The 16,549-nt window shown below is 37.5% G+C and overlaps 1 protein-coding gene across 1 annotated transcript; it reads left to right on the forward strand.

Moving 5' to 3' along the window:
* The first annotated feature begins 1,451 nt into the window (after positions 1-1,451).
* Positions 1,452-16,192, forward strand: LOC106068277 (low-density lipoprotein receptor-like). Its single transcript, XM_056039318.1, has 6 exons — positions 1,452-1,598; positions 5,828-5,984; positions 7,004-7,108; positions 8,436-8,549; positions 10,243-10,395; positions 15,699-16,192. Exons 1-6 carry the CDS (start codon positions 1,483-1,485, stop codon positions 15,996-15,998), a joined length of 945 nt encoding a protein of 314 aa, XP_055895293.1. The 5' UTR covers positions 1,452-1,482; the 3' UTR covers positions 15,999-16,192.
* The last annotated feature ends 357 nt before the right edge of the window (positions 16,193-16,549 follow it).

Below are 16,549 nucleotides of genomic sequence, written 5' to 3' on the forward strand. Positions count from 1 at the left end.
TATATATACTGGTAATAGCTTTTCATAAAGTCCAGCTACCACCGAATTAGCAACTCTAGACTATTTGTTCTTAGGGCAATTGCTTAACCGATTGGCCACATAGGCACTACTTTCTTACAATGTTACCTATGTTTTTCTTTTTATTTTTGATTAATTCTTTAGTATTTCATTTATTCTCATTGTGTCTGCGTAGTCTTGCTTTTGTTATTTGCTGGAGTAAAAAAAAACAAAATGGTGTCAGCGGGTTGAACTATCTCTTCATTTTTTTTATGTTCCTCTTCACGAAATGGGAAATTTAGACATTTCCACCTGCTGACCTAGAAGACAAATCTTCACAGACTCAAACCTTTAAGTCAACAGTCTGAACCAGTGGTTCTCATTATGGTGTAGGCATGTCCTGTGTCAGAAAAGTGATGTAATAGGATGCACATGGAGGATATTCATCAATGAAAGGGAATCCATAAAAAGCCGGATTTCGGAGTATCGTGTTTCGGAACTGCACAAGCACTGATAAAATATATAGTTTTAAAAACCTTTTTTTTTTTACTTTTTATGCACATGATAACTCTGATGAATCAAATTTCTAATGGCTTATTTCCCTCTAACACAAAGTAATTTTTATTTTTTAGTTGGCAAAATCCAATATGGCGTCTGTGACATTATTAATTTTGCCTAGTAGTATCAAAACCTTTACCAACATAGCCTAATCTTTTCATTTCCTTATGATTTAGGTTCCATTATATCGCTACCACATTTCTCCAAATATTTTTCCCTTCTTTTTTCTTTCTTACTATATATAGCTGCTTACAGGACATAAACCGGATCTTGAAAATTAGATGTAAGCAAAGAGCAGCTTACTCGGACTATTCTTTAGCATTATTATTCTTTAGTATACAATGCTCCAATATTTGAGATTGCTAAACCAAAGATTATCCACAGTAATCTGATCTATGTTTACATTATAATTTTTTTTTATTTGATTTTACATTGCCAAAAAAGGTCTGAACAATTATTATAAGCTTGTTATAAATGCATATCTCCTTAATACTAATATATAATATGTAACCGGATACACCAAATAAAAAGCTATTTATAGATTCGCCTCCATTTTCTCAAAATCTCTAATACGAAACAGGTCATTAAAAACAATTTAAAGTCTACCTTTAAATATTCAGCCTTATACTTTCATGAGTTTGATTCCTTTAACCATTAAAAAAAAATACACAGATCCGAGAACCGCAAGTCTACAAGATAGCATAATCTTAAGTTATACATTTATTCAAACACATTTGACATTTCTCACAATTTTATCTTATTTTTCTTTTTGTTTCGTTACCTTTTTAAATAAAAAAAAAAGTTCGAATTTTTTAATTTAATTGGTGACGAAATTTCCTCCATAGATTTTTGCTGATGGGAAAAAAAATTTGAGGGCGCATATAAAAATGTTTGACGTAAAAAAAGATAGCATTACTCTCTCCCATCATGAAGTTCTTAGTTACTCTAGGATTTCTTATAGTCTGTGTGACCCTGGGCGGTGAGGCCAGGCTTAAACACAAAAACTATATTGATAGGTTGATACCTCAGACAGACAACAAAAGGTATATTGTAGTAGAATTTCTGAAATGGTTTTTAGTGTTTAAGGACAGATATTTGTTTTTTTTTTTTGGTAATGCCTAGTACTTGTCTTTGTTCAGGCCTTATTCAAACTTGGGTTTTTTAGAATATTTGGAACTTTACACTGCAAGATCTGAACAAGTTTCTCTTATATATTGAGTGGATGAAATGAATAGTTTGTTGATGTACAGAGAATTAAGTCCAAGGATAGTTAGCCTTGATTGCTGTTCATCATCATCATCATCAAACTCCATTAGAGTGAGGCCTTGAGAGGCTCAAATCCTCTCTTGCAAAAGCCCTGGACAGAAACCCTGCTGTCTTGCGTAGTGCATAAATGTCACCATACAGGTCGAGAATTTTGGGTTTCCCAGACCTGTCGAGACGGAGATCAGCAAGTCTGGGGCAGTCAAACAGAATATCGCCGCAATGAGGGCACTGTGAATCAAAGTATGGCCTGCACTGTACTATAACAGCTAGCTTGAGGTGATTTGTAATGGACTCTTAATATGATTCACTGGTGTTGATTGTTGACAGATAATTTAGAGTAGTGCGGGGCTTAAAATTCGACACATGGTTAAAGGTTTGGTAGTTGTAAAGCAGATTTACCTACGCAAACTTTAAGACCTACCTACGCAAACTTAAGTGTAAATATTTTAAAACTAAGTATTAACTCGCTCTTGTCAGAGCTGTGTCGGACAAAGCATTCCATTAGCATTGGAATATGATCTGATGAAAATGACATATGTCAACTGGTCGTCAGGTATGTAAAGATGTTGCAATTACAACTGGCAATGACACATGAAAAGATGTTATCAGAAGTCGACTTTTAATGACATATGTACAGATGTTTCATATATTAAATGGTAATGGCATACGAAAAGTTTGTCCATGCTGCTAATGTCACTGACATGTCATCTAGCAATGTTTGTCTTCCACGTGTCTGTCGGAAATGACATTTATCAAGACATTGTTGACCCATTTCCATCCACACAAAAACACTGGTAAAGAGGGCGATCTCTTTGGTGGTAGAGGAACCAGTCATTTAATTTGCCACGCTTTTCTTCATGAACTGAGGCCATCGCTTTTTTTTTAAAGTCATTTATAGGATTCTTATACGCAATCTGTCTTCCTATAGTGTGGTCTAGAGCTGTAACTTCAGAGTAGTCAACATTGACGTCCACTGCCATGAGGTCGGGATGGATTACATCCACGACAAAGCTAATGACTATAAGTAGTGACTAATGTAAAATCGTTCCATGTATCTCTAGTAATGACATATATTACATTAGTTAATGCTTACAAGCACGGGAATGGGTAGTAGGTTGAGCGTATGGCAAATAGATGTGGTATTTTTCTCTTTCATATGTTTACTATCAATAACATATATCATGTTATTTCAAATGTGTCTACTAGTATTGATGTTGATATATATTAAAACCGTTTTTACTAGATATGGCAACTATATTACGATATATCATATATAGCTACTAGCTATGACATGTAGTAATATGTTATATATTATGAAATGGTATTTCATATATATGTCAAGAAACAATGTAAAATAGTAAAGTTCCTCCATCCACCTTTCAGATCTTGCGATCTATGGGGAACATGATGTAGAGGTCATCTGTTTCTGTGGCCCACTGTTAACTAGGGTGCCAGGTGGCCAGCACAACGACCAACCGCTTTTACTTTTCCCCAACTCAAGGCAGGTACCCATTAGAGATGGGTGAACTGAAAGGCGTCCTAAAGATTACAAAATTAAAAATTCCACTCTTCACCAGGATTCGAACTCGGGACCCGTCGGAAGCCAAGCGCTGGACTACTCAGTACTATTAAGTACATATGTCGCCATAAAGCTAGCTTCAGGTCAAAGTTTTTCATTGTGATAAGACTCGAAACATCTGTCGAGGACTTTGTGCGTTTTTTGTTTTATTTTTTCAAAGTCACGTGCTGTCTGAAAAGTTTCATGTAAATGACCTAGTGTTCTAAAACACGGGCAGTGGCGGCACTTCGAGCTAAAGTTAATGGGGGCGTAATCAACTCTACTAAACTAAAATATTTTCAATAAAAAGTGTTGGGGCCGTCGTGACTACTACCAATAATTTGTGTCTCACTGGCTTATAATGGTAAGAGCGTATGTGTGTGTGTGTGTATTGACTGATGTAATCTTTAGGAGGGTTGACGGCATAGGCTATGTATTAAAGAAGACGGCATAGGTTGTGTATTGAAGAAGACGGCATAGGCTATGTATTAAAGAAGACGGTATAGGCTCTGTATTAAAGAAGACGGTATAGGCTGTGTATTAAAGAAGACGGCATAGGCTGTGTATTAAAGAAGACGGCATAGGTTGTGTATTGAAGAAGACGGCATAGGCTGTGTATTAAAGAAGACGGCATAGGCTGTGTATTAAAGAAGACGGCATAGATTGTGTATTAAAGAAGACGGCATAGGCTGTGTATTAACGAAGACGGCATAGGTTGTGTATTAAAGAAGACGGCATAGGCTGTGTATTAAAGAAGGTCACGACTGATGATACAGAGTACGAAGACGGCCACAGTTTGAATGTAGAAGTCAGTTTTAACATCTTGTGAATTAATTTGTGCATTTATATATTTCTACCGTTAGACTGAATGCCTGTGAGTATTTGTTTATAAATTATTATTTTTTAAAAATATAAAACAGGATTTCAAGCTTTATTCCAATTTCTGTCACGTTGGTACGCATCATGGTTGCCATAGAAGTGTAAACATGAAGTTGATTACATTCTATATATTCTATAAGCTTGCACAAGAGTACATCAATGAAAGGGAGATAATTCTATTCCGGTCGTAGGATATCCATAGACATTCAGTTTGGATAGAAAGTCCAAAAATATCAGTCTGTTCAGTTTATAAGTTTTAAGCTTCATGCTAAATCTACTACTGCCAATTTATTATTGAATTTGGATAATAAATTGTAGTATTGCTTGATGTATAACTTGTGTTTAGTCTGCTAAGTCATCACCTGAACAAAGACCTTCAGCATACAGTTGGATATTGAGTCCTCAGATAGAGTTTCTATGGTTCACATCTTTTAAAAACTACTCAAATCCATTGTAACCATTACGTCTATAGGGTTGGTTGAATTAGCTGTCTAAAGCAACCATCCAACACAAAGACATTATCAACAATAAAGGAGGAGTGAATGCCTTTATAGCCTTGGTTTACATACTTGACTTGAGAGGGTTGGCCCGAATCCATTCGTTACAGAAGGCCTCAACACTGACCTGCAACGTTACAACCCGTGGGCAGTTTAGACCAATAGCTTGTTCCCACATCGGTGTTCAGGCCTTCTATAATGATTGGTCTCGATCAGCTCCACTATTGAGCTGAAAGCAATGAATAGAACTTCTTTAGCTCACACTATTTTTATATTTTCATTGGTGTGTCCAATTTTCTGATGTAACCACGAGAAAAAGTGGGCGGATGGTTTTGGTTGTGTAGGCTGAATACATTCGGATGAGATCACGAGGTGCTCTGTCGCTCTGTCGTAGTTCACATCAATAATTTTTTTTGTGTGCGATTCGAAGAGAGAAGAACAAGCGACAGACGTGCGACAGAAAGTCGTTAATTTTTTTTAGTGAATATATCTAGTTTGAAGTATCATTTTTGGCTGGTATTTCTATATATATATTTATATAGACGCTGAAAGCTGTGCATAATTAAAAATAAAAGTTATATTTAGTTCTGTTTAAAAAAAAGCTTGTTCAAGTTTCATTCAACTTCAACATTAAGAATTAAATTCGCATAGACTGGTGTAGTTCAACTGGTTATTCAGAACTTCAAACCAACGACAGAGTATCAACCATTGGACGATGTCTTTTTGTAGGATAAAAGTAAAAGTAAAGTTTCCCTTTCAGACCTTTCGATCTATGGGGCAGATGATGTTCAGGTCATCTGTTTCTATGTTCAACGTTTAACGAGCAGGCTGTCATGTGGCCAGCACAACGACCAACCGCCTTTACTTTCCCCAACTAAAGTCAGGTACCCATTATAGTTGGGAGGACTCGGGGCGCTCTAAAAATTCCGAAATTTAAAATCCCAGTCTTCACCCAGATTGGAGCCCAACACCCCAGATTCGGAAGCCGAGCGCTTAACCACTCCGCCACCGCGCTCCCCCTTTTTGAAGTATAGATGAAACTGATTTTTGATTGTGTTTCACTCACATCCAGGCAACTAGCTTCCTGTGCTGGAAACGAATTCGCATGTCACGAGAAATGTATCCCTGCCAGCTACGTCTGTGACACAGACAGTGACTGCTCGGATGGGCTTGACGAGCAGCAGAACTGCCCAACAGACTGCACTGGACACAACCAGTTTAAGTGCCCAGTAAGACATTAGATCATTAGGAGGGACATTATAGGTCTATGTTTTTATTTCACGTGTGACAACTGCGTCAAAAACTTCTTGTCATTATTATTATTATTACTATTATTATTATTAATATGTTAGAAACGAATTCTTTCTCTGGCAATGCCAGGGTCGAGGTTTGTTTAAGAAAAACAAAATTCATTGTAGTCCCTTTGTCAGTGTCCGCTGGGGAATTTTCTGATACTGTCGCAGTTCTGCAGCAGTGCCGCTCTCTGACAGGCAATGAGTCCTTTTGGGAATGTTGAAAGCCTTGAAGGTATCTTTGAGGTCAATTGTTATTATCCCCTCGGTTGATATAACAATGACGTATATTGTTATTTTAGATAACTTCCACAAACGCGTAATCTCAAAGCCAGGTTCCCATATTTACTTCGTTTTTCCAGGACAGTTCTTCTTATATTATTATTACTATTATTATTATTATTAGTAGTAGTAGTATTAATGCTTTTGAGTAGCGCGTCTTACATTTGCCTACAGCAAGCTCAATGCATTTTGGTCCAATCTCCTTTCTGGACATGTGTGGGAGGGGGGGGAGGGTATCTTGAAAAAAAGTTGTCTTGCTGCCTTTAGACGTTCAGTAAATAGTACACAGCCAGAGTCAAACTTAATCATAGCGTCAAATGGTTTATGCCATTCACACACAGATCCCACAGTGTGCTTCTCGAGAAGCATCTCGGAGAAACTTGAATCGTGAAGCCGCGAGATAGGAGTCAAGTTTTGTCCAGAATGGTTCAACTCGGTCAGGTCATTTAATTAATACAATTAGTTTGATTTAACACATCTATTTCACGTCAATAAAGTTTTGTAATTCAATATAGAATCATTCATGTTAGACAAATATTGAACTTTTACTTTCTTCTCTGTTATATTACTTAGTATGTGTGTGCAATTGCAGTATAATTTTTTTATTGGAAATATATTATGGTTTATTGTGTATTCTTTATAAGTTTATACTCTAACTTTGTTGTGGTGTACAGGACAAGTGTATCTCTTCCTACTATACTTGCGACGCATCCAATGATTGTTCTGATGGATCAGACGAGAAAAACTGTTCTGGATCATGTCGAGGATCTGACTTCAAGGTAGGCTAGTAACTGACTTTAAAAAAAAAGAATACTATCTCACTTCAATGTAGGTTAATATCTCACTTGAATGAAGACTACTATATCACTTCGATGTAGACTAGTATCTGAGTTCAATGAAGGCAAGCCTTTGTCTTTTATGTAGCCAACTATCTGTCTTCAAGGTAGCCAAGTAGCTGTCTTCAAAGTAGACTACTATCTGTGTTCAATGTAGGCAAGCATTTGTCTTTTTTGTAGCCAAGTATCCAGGGGCGTAGCTAGAAACTTTCCATCAATTGGGGGCCTGGGGGGCTTGACCTCTTTGGGAGCCCCTGTATTTTGCGTAATATTTAATGTAAAACACAATAATTTTGGGCCCCCCTATGTGGGGGCCTGGGAGGATTTTTGGATTCTCCGCCCTCCTTCCCCTAACCTAGCTACGCCACTGCAAGTATCTGTCTTCAAAGTAGCCAAGTATCTGTCTTCAAAGTAGACTAGTAAATGTCTTCAAAGTAGACTAGTATATGTCTTCAAAGTAGACTAGCATCTTACTCCAATGTCTCAAAAATATTTCAATAAAATGTATAGTTCAATTTAAATTTGTGACCACTGCATACAAAAATATAAATTATAATTAAATTTAGCATTTAGTTATCAGTAACAAAACCTTTTTATTACTTTCTCTATTTAGCTTGCACACATTCGTAGGAAATAGCATCTGCATAAGTCACAGCTGGGTCATTTTAACAATAAAATCAAAGAAGCAACATAAAAAGTGTTGTTTTTTTAAAAAGAAAATTCATTTTTTATAGGCCTACAGCTGACCAGCTTATGTAAGAGCGATTATTTTGTGCTTAATAACTAATGAAGGAAAGATTTAAAAATACAGTAGCATTTTTTTTAACTCCACCCTATTTCCCTCGCCCTAAAAAACTGTATACATCTTCTCAAGAGTAAATACAATTCTAATGATAAGCCAAAAGATCCAGACTGAACGTCATTTTGTCTATTAAACTATTCAATGTCTACGGCCTACAAGCGGGAATACCCGATGCCTGTTTAAAAAAAAAAAAAAAGAATGTCTTGACCAAATTTAATTTTAGAAGATAATACTTCAAAAACGTATAACGGTCCAACTTTTTATGTTGCTTCTATGATTTCATTGGGCACAGTGAGCAGATAGCATTGCGTCATTGCTAAAATGACCCACTGTCCACAAGCTTTAGTATACCAATGTTACTGAATTTTGAGAAACTTGGGTTTTAAAAAAATAATTTGACGTGGCCCTCGAAAAAAAAAACATTGGCCAGCCCTGCTCTAATCTAGACTGTAATATTCTTGTATCCAGTGTGGCAATGGCGCCTGCATAAGTCACAGCTGGCTGTGTGACGGCGATGAAGATTGCGGAGATCATACAGACGAGGCCAACTGTGGTGGAACATGCAGGAATGGCTACTTCCACGTGAGTGGTTTCTTACAAATATGTTCTCACACCTCTAAGCCACGACACACAAGCACACACACGCACACATACTAACACATACACACACACAGACATACACACAAGGTAAACCCCTACATTACTAGGATAGGCTGTACCTTTTGATTTCTGGCGCCATAAACATGTAACTGTAACTAGCAATGTTCTTTTGTAATAACTCTAGTTTGAATGCACGGTGTAGAATCAGCTCCATCTTACCACATTCACTTTGAAATGTGTTTTTGACACAAAGTTTGAACTTTATTATGAAAAACAAGCAAAAGAAAAAAGAATACTTTTTAAAAGCATAGCTTATTTTAATGAAAGAACCACTAATTACTGCCATTTGTATGAAAATTCCAGGGTTTAGCTCCCTTTTTGCTATATAAAACAAAATTAATTAATTAGTACAAAATGATAAACTAATTGTTAATTGTTTGATTGATTCGTTTATTATCATCGACTTTTTATTTCTACTTGATCTGAGAGTGGGAAGCGGAGAAAAAAATGTGACCAAGCGTAATAAAGGATTAAATCCATACATACATCCAATCTCTCATTAAGTAGCATTTATTTCTTTTACTGTCATATCAAACAAAATAAGTGGTCACCAACAATTAATTAACTAATTGGTTATTTTTTAAATTGAATTATGTCTCGTCATGTTTAATGAATAATTGTTTAAAGTTTCGACTTGATCCGAGAATGGGAAATGGGAGAAAAAAATATGTTTAACATTTTCCAGACAGACAGAGTGTGTTGATATATAAGCTTTGTAATAATAGTACATACAGAGTTACGATGGCTTTCTTGTTTATAACTTTTGTTTCAAGTAGCTAATCGAGCAAAGAACGATAACTGCGCTTGGTTGATACAGGCAATCAATCCCCTTAAAAGCGGCATTAATACAAAATTTATTGTTATTATTAAGATAACTGAATGTTTGGTTTCAATATTTAGCATAATTAAGAACAGGGAATGATGGGAATAAATCTTTCTGCAATTAAAAAACATTTACGTTCATTTGGATCATTATCTTATTTTATCTTATATTGTTGTATATTCCATGAGTTATATCAATTATATGAAGACCCACCAATAGTGAACGAAATAAAAAAGAATAGACCTCGTTGGGCAGGTCACCTTGAAAGAATGTCAGACAACAGAGGGGCGAAAATCGTATACAAGCAAAAACCAAAAGGCAGGCGACCCAAAGGCAGACCCCGAATGCGATGGATAGATGTCGTGGAAGCAGATCTGAAGCAGCTTAGGGTTAGGGCGTGGAGACGAAAGGCCCAGGAGAGATCTGAATGGAAGGATGTGTTAAAGCAGGCCAGAGCCCTCCATGGGCTGTAGCGCCACTGGGATGGATGGATGTTGTATATTCCTCTCATCATTAATCTATTTTATCTTTTTTAGGCTCTATCTTTTCTTTAATCTTTTTATTATCTTTTATTTCATTTGATCTTTTATTTTCATTTTATCTTATCTTTTATCTTATCTTATGTTTATCTTACGAAGCATCGTTTTCACAAAGAGTAGATCTAGAATTCATGAACTTATTCGACCATTGCGTATGACGTGAAAGAGGAAAATACTTTCTAGGGGGGCGGGTTCATGAGTGCAGCGTAAAACATTATTCAACTATTACAGCAAGATTCTTGCTTCTCTTCAGTGCACCAACGGAGCGTGTATCACCCAGACCTGGGTGTGCGATGGAGACAACGATTGCCATGACAACTCTGACGAACAAGGCTGCCCCGCTAGAACCTGTTCCCCCTATCAGTTTACGTGCACCAATCAGAGGTGCATTCCTGCTGGATATAAGGTAAGTTTAGGTGCATCGCCTAAAATACAAGGTAGATTTAGGTGCATTACCAATGATACAAGATAGATTTAAGTAGCCTACAATGCTTGCGACTCAAGGTAGGTTAAACTAGGCTTAGATGCTTTACCGAGAATACAAAGTTGGTTTTGGTGCATTACCCATGATGCAAGGTATGTTTAGGTACAATACTTATGATTCGAGGTAAATTTAGGTGCTTTGCCCAGGATAAAAAGTAGGTTTTAGCGCATTACCCATGATACGATTAGGTTTAGGTGCATTACTTATGATACGATTAGGTTTAGGTGCATTACTTATGATTCGAGGTAGGATTAGGAGCTTTACCGAGGATACAAAGTAGCTTTAGGTACAATACTTACTATTCAATGTAGGTTTTGGTGCATTACCCATGATACAAAATGTGTCTAGGTGCATTACCCAGGATATATTTTAGTTCTAGGGGAATGTCATTGTATGATATGAGCATTCCTCGCTAGGATCCGAGAAAAATTTCGGTCCCAGATGTCCGCGACTGCCAAGAGGACATCAAAGCGTCCTAACATATTAAAGTTGTACACTGCATCAAAACGTCCTAGCATAGTCAAGTTGTACACTGCATCAAAACGTCCTAGCATAGTCAAGTTGTACACTGCATCAAAACGTCCTAGCATAGTCAAGTTGTACACTGCATCAAAACGTCCTAGCATAGTCAAGTTGTACACTGCATCAAAACGTCCTAGCATAGTCAAGTTGTACACTGCATCAAAACGTCCTAGCATAGTCAAGTTGTACACTGCATCAAAACGTCCTAGCATAGTCAAGTTGTACACTGCATCAAAACGTCCTAGCATAGTCAAGTTGTACACTGCATCAAAACGTCCTAGCATAGTCAAGTTGTACACTGCATCAAAACGTCCTAGCATAGTCAAGTTGTACACTGCATCAAAACGTCCTAGCATAGTCAAGTTGTACACTGCATCAAAACGTCCTAGCATAGTCAAGTTGTACACTGCATCAAAACGTCCTAGCATAGTCAAGTTGTACACTGCATCAAAACGTCCTAGCATAGTCAAGTTGTACACTGCATCAAAACGTCCTAGCATAGTCAAGTTGTACACTGCATCAAAACGTCCTAGCATAGTCAAGTTGTACACTGCATCAAAACGTCCTAGCATAGTCAAGTTGTACACTGCATCAAAACGTCCTAGCATATTCAAGTTGTTAACTGCATCAAAACGTCCTAGCATAGTCAAGTTGTACACTGCATCAAAACGTCCTAGCATATTCAAGTTGTTAACTGCATCAAAACGTCCTAGCATAGTCAAGTTGTACACTGCATCAAAACGTCCTAACATATTCAAACTGTACACTGCATCAAAACAACCTAGCATAGTCAAGTTGTACATTGCATCAAAACGTCCTAGCATAGTCAAGTTGTACATTGTATCAAAACGTCTTAGCATAGTCAAGTTGTACATTGTATCAAAACGTCCTAGCATAGTCAAGTTGTACATTGTATCAAAACGTCCTAGCATAGTCAAGTTGTACATTGTATCAAAACGTCTTAGCATAGTCAAGTTGTACACTGCATCAAAACGTCCTAGCATAGTCAAGTTGTACACTGCATCAAAACGTCCTAGCCTAGTCAAGTTGTACACTGCATCAAAACGTCCTAGCATAGTCAAGTTGTACACTGCATCAAAACGTCCTAACATAGTCAAGTTGTACACTGCATCAAAACGTCCTAACATAGTCAAGTTGTACACTGCATCAAAACGTCCTAGCATAGTCAAGTTGTACACTGCATCAAAACGTCCTAGCATAGTCAAGTTGTACACTGCATCAAAACGTCCTAGCACAGTCAAGTTGTACACTGCATCAAAACGTCCTAGCATAGTCAAGTTGTACACTGCATCAAAACGTCCTAACATAGTCAAGTTGTACACTGCATCAAAACGTCCTAGCATAGTCAAGTTGTACACTGCATCAAAACGTCCTAGCATAATCAAGTTGTTAACTGCATACACCATAGACAGTCTTATTTAGAACGAGTTTTACACTTTAAATAATGTGTTAAAATTGTTGAGGTTTCCCTACAGGCGAATGGAAATATTATTCAAAGAAACGTATGTTAATAAAAATAAATACTTAATAACATCACAATTTGTCTGTAGCACTACAGTAATTTCGTATAATTGATAAGTACGGACCAGTGGCGTAACTAGGGTGGAGGGATTGGGGGAAATTTAAAATCCCTCCGGGCCCCCACTTAAGGTAAAGGTGGGGGGGGGGTCCAATGAGTGTTCAAAACTTTTTTACATTAAATATAAAGCCATTATCTCATGTCATGATGTCGAATGTCAAAATACAGGAGTCCCCAAAGAAGTCAAGCCCCCCACCCCGGGCCCCAACATGATGGCGAATTCCTAGCTACGCCACTGGTATGGACATGTTGACCGATTCATCTGTCAAAAATAGAGAAGATGCAATTGTAATCCTACTTTACATTCAAGTCTTAGTTCTATAGTTCTTACCCAAATAACGTGGTCGTTAAGGAGGTCACCCATGAGTTTGTGTAAAAACACAATCTTTTATTTAAAAAAAAAATCAGTATTGAATTAGGAGCTTTACATTCGGATACAAAGTCGGTATCCTATATATTTGTCGGACAAATCATGGATTTATTTAACCTCCTTTTTTCTAAAATCCCCTACCGCCTGCTCTTTAAATGGGGATCTCACGATGTAGCGAATCAAATAAAATGTTGGACTTGTATGTACTTCTTTTAAAACCTCATGATAGGTCTAGATTTATGTTATCTGCTCTTTAATGTAGTTATGCATATGAGATTCACCTTAGAAAAATTACTATTCTAAAACAAACAAACAAAAATAATATACATGGATGGCTGCCTGGTCGTGCGGTTTGCGCGCTAGACTGTCGTTCGGATTTATCGACGGTCGAGGGTTCAAACCCTGCCCGCTCCCATCCCCCGTCGTCCTGCGGGAGGTTTGGACTAGGAAGTAAACTATCTTCAACTCTGAAGGAATATCCGAAATATGTAAAACATTTTACAAACATAGAGGATCCGCTATTACCTTATTGTTCCTATCGATACGACTGTACTCACCCACTTCTGTGTGCATCTTGGGCTTTGCAGGTCATGAATCAAAAACCATGATATTTCACTAAAAAACAATGGATGTTTAAGTACTAAACAACGGGATAATATAAATATCCAAATTGTATAAATCTCTTTTAAAACTAAAAATATGTGAAGATTAAGTTTGAAATGCATTTCTTACTACTCAGACAGCACACACAGAATGAATTCTATTCAATTGTTGTGCATACGGATGATCCAATATTACATGACAGTTACAATCTGATCGAAGCCGACCCTCCCTAAACCTTTATGCCCCTCTTGGATTTACAGACCATGAGTCCAAAAACATTAGATCTTACTAAAAAGCAATAGGTATTTCATTATTTAACGATTGAATGATACAAATATTAAAATAGTATAAAGCTTTTTTAAAACTTAATTCCATGATATATCTAATTTAATTCATTCGCTTTGAATGACCCACATACATTCTAGATTTTAAATAATTAATACAGTACGATAGAGGTACTCTCATAACACGAATAATTCACAGGATTGTCAGGATGTGTCATTAACATCACAAGTGCAATGACAATCAGATTTCTTCATCGTCTGTATCGGGATGACAATATATGCAAAATGTCTATTTATCAATTTGTTTTTATGAGAGTGAATTTTATTGCTATTGAATAGCTTCACTTTTTTTCACACGATAAAAGGTTTTAGTTTTAGAATCATATTTAAGAGAAACCTTAGACCTCTATAAAATAACATCTGGGCTTAAAAATGCAGAACCTTTTCTGGGCTTTTTTAAATACCACATTACAGCAAGCAAATCATATTCTATAATCATACCAACGTGACGGGAAAGAACAGATGCAATGATTTCTCGTACCTAAAGAATCATAACACATGATATGATCACGCTTACATTATGAGGCATAGCACACGCTACGCTAACGCTAACATAAAGGGGCGTAGCTAGAAATTTGCCATCATTTGGGGGATGGGGGGAGGACTTGACCTTTTTGGGGCCCCCTGTATTTTGCGTAATATTTAATATTTTAAGTTAAAAAAAAAACACTCTAATTTGGAGCCCAGGGGGATTTTCAAATTCTCCCTCATACTCGCCCCACCCTTGCTACGCCACTGAAAATATATGCTATAATAACTCTATAACTAAAAGGAGCATAACACACTCTCTGATCACACTTCACAAGGGAGACAAGCTATGACAAGTCTACCTAAAGGGGAGACCACATGCTATGACAAGTCTACCTAAAGGGAAGACCACATGCTATGACAAGTCTACCTAAAGGGGAGACCACATGCTATGACAAGTCTACCTAAAGGGGAGACCACATGCTATGACAAGTCTACCTAAAGGGGAGACCACATGCTATGACAAGTCTACCTAAAGGGGAGACCACATGCTATGACAAGTCTACCTAAAGGGGAGACCACATGCTATGACAAGTCTACCTAAAGGGGAGACCACATGCTATGACAAGTCTACCTAAAGGGGAGACCACATGCTATGACAAGTCTACATAAAGGGGAGACCACATGCTATGACAAGTCTACATAAAGGGGAGACCACATGCTATGACAAGTCTACCTAAAGGGGAGACCACATGCTATGACAAGTCTACATAAAAGGGAGACCACATGCTATGATAACTCGAACGTTAAGGGATTATAACTAATTCTATGGATATATGCATCCTCTCTAAAGCATCACAACACTCCAACACAGTGTTTCCCAAACTTTTGACCTGTGTGTACCCCTTTTATAATTTTTGTAATGCTGAGTACCCCCTCGCCCCCCCCCTTTCCTAACTACACTTTAATGTATTAACAAAACATAATAAATGAGTATTTTAAACAAATCAGCATAGTTAATGAGGCGCAGTGCGTACCTCCTCCAAAGTCTTTCCATTCCCCGGGTGGGGGGGGGACGCGTATCCCACTTTGGGAACACTGTTCTAACATAAAGGAAAGGGTGATAGCACATACTCTAACATAAAGGGGCACAACACATAATATGGTCGCCCAAACATAATGAGGCATATTAACACATGCAATGCGACTCCAGCTTAAAGGGAGATTACACATACTAAGATCCCACCTACGTAAAGGGAAATAACACGTAATTTAACAACATATTAATAATAGCTCATATTTTCTTTTGTCCTCTCAGTGTGATCAAGACAATGACTGCGGCGACAACAGTGACGAGATCGACTGCACGTGTGCTTCGGATCACTTCAAATGCCCCCACGGCAAGTGCATCCCCAACAGCTACCTGTGCGACGGCGACAACGACTGCGGGGATCTCTCTGACGAAGACAACTGCCCCACCATCCACCCCGGGGTCTGCATCGACCAGCTGACCTTCGAAGACTGCTATCGCATGAACATCTCCACCTACCCCATCTGCCAGTATTACGCTGACGCCCACAGGTACTGCAGGAAGTTCTGCGGCGTCTGCGACACGTAACTTTTAGGGCCGTGTGCAAAAGCGTCAGGTCAGGGACTGTGTGGGCCGTGTGCACAATCGTCATTCTGAAATGCGCAAATTTGGTGAGCGTCTCATAGACATTGACATAGCTTGAGTTAATTAGTCTTTTACAGTCATATAATAATGATACAATGCTTAAATAAATTGTGCCAATAAAATTTGTATTTCAAGTCTTTTAAAACTTTTTTTTCTTTTAGTTCAAGATCTTTATAATTTATATTACTGGCAAATAAAAAATTATTTCCGAAACCTAATTTATAGCGGATCTTAAGGCGGAGTAACGAAGTACTGCATTTTGTTTGGAATTTGTGTAGGAAAAATCGTTCGAACACAAAAACACGTTACCATAAACCTTTCTTTTTTCCGTAAATTTAATTTTAAATAAAAACTCTTACTTTGGCGAAATTGAGAGCAGTAGGCAATAGACCAGGGGTCGGCAACCCTTTGAGTCAGAAGAGCCAAAATTTACAATTTACTAAATTTCAAAGTTTTTAAAGAGCCACAAAGTTTTTTCTTGTCAAGTATAAAAA

This window comes from Biomphalaria glabrata, chromosome 8 (genome assembly GCF_947242115.1).
Source record: "Biomphalaria glabrata chromosome 8, xgBioGlab47.1, whole genome shotgun sequence".
Classification (NCBI taxonomy): domain Eukaryota; kingdom Metazoa; phylum Mollusca; class Gastropoda; family Planorbidae; genus Biomphalaria; species Biomphalaria glabrata.